Genomic DNA, 2,059 nt, shown 5'->3' with positions numbered 1-2,059 from the left:
ATTTGTCGAATTAAGAGGTGATCGACCGGGGCCTATTTCCAAACAAACGTCAAGTCTCACCTAAAAATGGTATTGAAATGTTGGACGGTCGCTACAAACAACCTTGAAGGGAACTAAATATTTTGAATAAAACAAAAAAACAAGTTTTACCAAAAACTGTGTTTTACGATGGTAGGTCGAAGACTTTTCAATTGACCTTTTACTTAGAAAAAAGGGCTTTATGGCAAACGAAACTTCGCAGTTCCCGCTGACGCAAGTGAGTTTTCATATTTTTAGCCAAAGCTGGGAAATGCGTGAACTTACTRAGCTACGCAAACTTCCTTTGATCATAAAATGTTACCCTGTTAAAGTGATAGTTCTTGAGAAGATATAAAATCAGGGTCATTCCACCTATGTAGAGCAGAATACCTGGTAAACGGTCGAAGGCTCAACGTATGATTACGAAGCTCTATTTATTACTGCGAGTAGGAACATGAAAGATCTTAAAGACTGTATTATTGCCGGTCTCGCCATGTCTACCAACAGTATTAGCTRTTGGATAAGCAGCTGTGATGGATGATAATTGATCCGATATTAAGTTTCGGAGTATACAGAGAAGTCTGAGTAAGAACTTTTTGACTGATTGTAAAACTTTAAACRCTTTTTTGTCAAAGGCTGTTTCCAGAGTCGATGAAGAAACGGAAACGGAAAACGGAGGACCGATTGAACTCAAWTTTTCTTGGATAACTCTTAGATATATTTGCCAGTTAATGATCAAAGGAATAAAAGACAAAATTACAAATGTTTACTTGTTCTTCGATCATTCTCTATATTTTTGGTAAGATTCAAAATTTTGACTGGTTCTTCGATGCCGTATATTACTCTCTAATAATAATTTTTTTTATGTTTATTTTTGTGATGCAAGATAATTTTATGCTGAAAATTGTTTCTCACCGCTAAGCACTTTTATTCGGAGCTCTTCGAGATATCGGCTATGGAATCAAGGGAATCCAAAACTTCAAAGTTTTTCGAAAAAAAAAACAATGTATTCCAAAGTAACTCGATTTTCTGGCTAGCAAGTGGATACTACATACTTAAATCAAAACGTTTCGTGGCAAGAAAAGGATATTTACAAACAAAGGGTGTTTATTGTATTTAGGTCTTTCACATTGGACTGATGTTTCTACTGTCCTACGGCGAACCACCGAAACCTMATCTAAGATTTCTGTTCACTATTTTTTCACAGTGTCTTACTTTCGCTAATCTCTTATGTAATGCTGTCAAAACTTATATAATATGTATAAATACCTATATAAATAAATATATGACCGCATGGTAAATAGAGACTTTTCAATCGGTTTCTCGTATATATAATACATACATACATATATTATTATGCACTTACCCTGTCCGCCAACGGCATTCATAGATTGTGTGCCTACACCGCCACTGCCGGCTACATTATCATACAATGACTGTCTCTTATACACATCTAGATGTGTATAAGAGACAGCAGCCAACGGCATTCATAGATTGTGTGCCTACACCGCCACTGCCGGCTACATTATCATACAATGATGTGCTGCTGGTGGCGTTCGCCATCACCTTCTGTTGTCCACCGACATCGACATCGGTTATGCGAGAGCCTACGGAGCGTGGCAAAGTGGATGAACCTGCAAAATGTGAATGAGGTGTGATGAGATTGCGATGGCGAAGTATGTATTGTATGTATGTATGTATGCATGTATATGTATGTATGTAAATATGTATGAAGGCATGAACAGGCGTTTGACAGTATTTGTTTTTTTGTTTTGTTTTGTTTTTGGATTGCGTTGGAATGGTTGGGTGGTTGGTAGCAATAAGTGGTAAGTAGAAGCGGTGGGTCAGTGAGTGATAAGTGGTGTGTGTGCGTGTGTGTGGGTGTATTTGTGTGCGCGCATAAGTGTCCAAGGGTTTTATTGGATTTTAGACGGATATTGGTTAGGTAGAATAAAGTGGTATGAAAGTAGAAAAGTAAATAAAAGATAGGCGATAATAGTGTTATGTAGGCAGAGCGTTGTTGTTGGGGGTATGTATGTAT

At 37.4% G+C, this 2,059-nt stretch overlaps 1 protein-coding gene across 1 annotated transcript in view; it reads right to left on the bottom strand.

The window, feature by feature from the left end:
- Positions 1 to 1,461: 1,461 nt before the first annotated feature.
- LOC108967111 overlaps positions 1,462 to 2,059 on the bottom strand; it is a 40,507-nt gene continuing 39,909 nt past the window's right edge. Inside the window, exon 7 of the mRNA XM_018930357.1 lies at positions 1,462 to 1,652. Coding sequence (XP_018785902.1) covers positions 1,462 to 1,652 — 191 coding nt within the window. The remainder of the gene's footprint in view (positions 1,653 to 2,059) is intronic.

The sequence above is a fragment of the Bactrocera latifrons genome, unplaced genomic scaffold (assembly GCF_001853355.1).
Source record: "Bactrocera latifrons isolate USDA-ARS-PBARC rearing strain unplaced genomic scaffold, ASM185335v1 scaffold_178, whole genome shotgun sequence".
Lineage (NCBI taxonomy): Eukaryota > Metazoa > Arthropoda > Insecta > Diptera > Tephritidae > Bactrocera > Bactrocera latifrons.
Note: the sequence above shows the minus strand (reverse complement) of the source record. Positions and strands in the feature narration are given on the sequence as shown.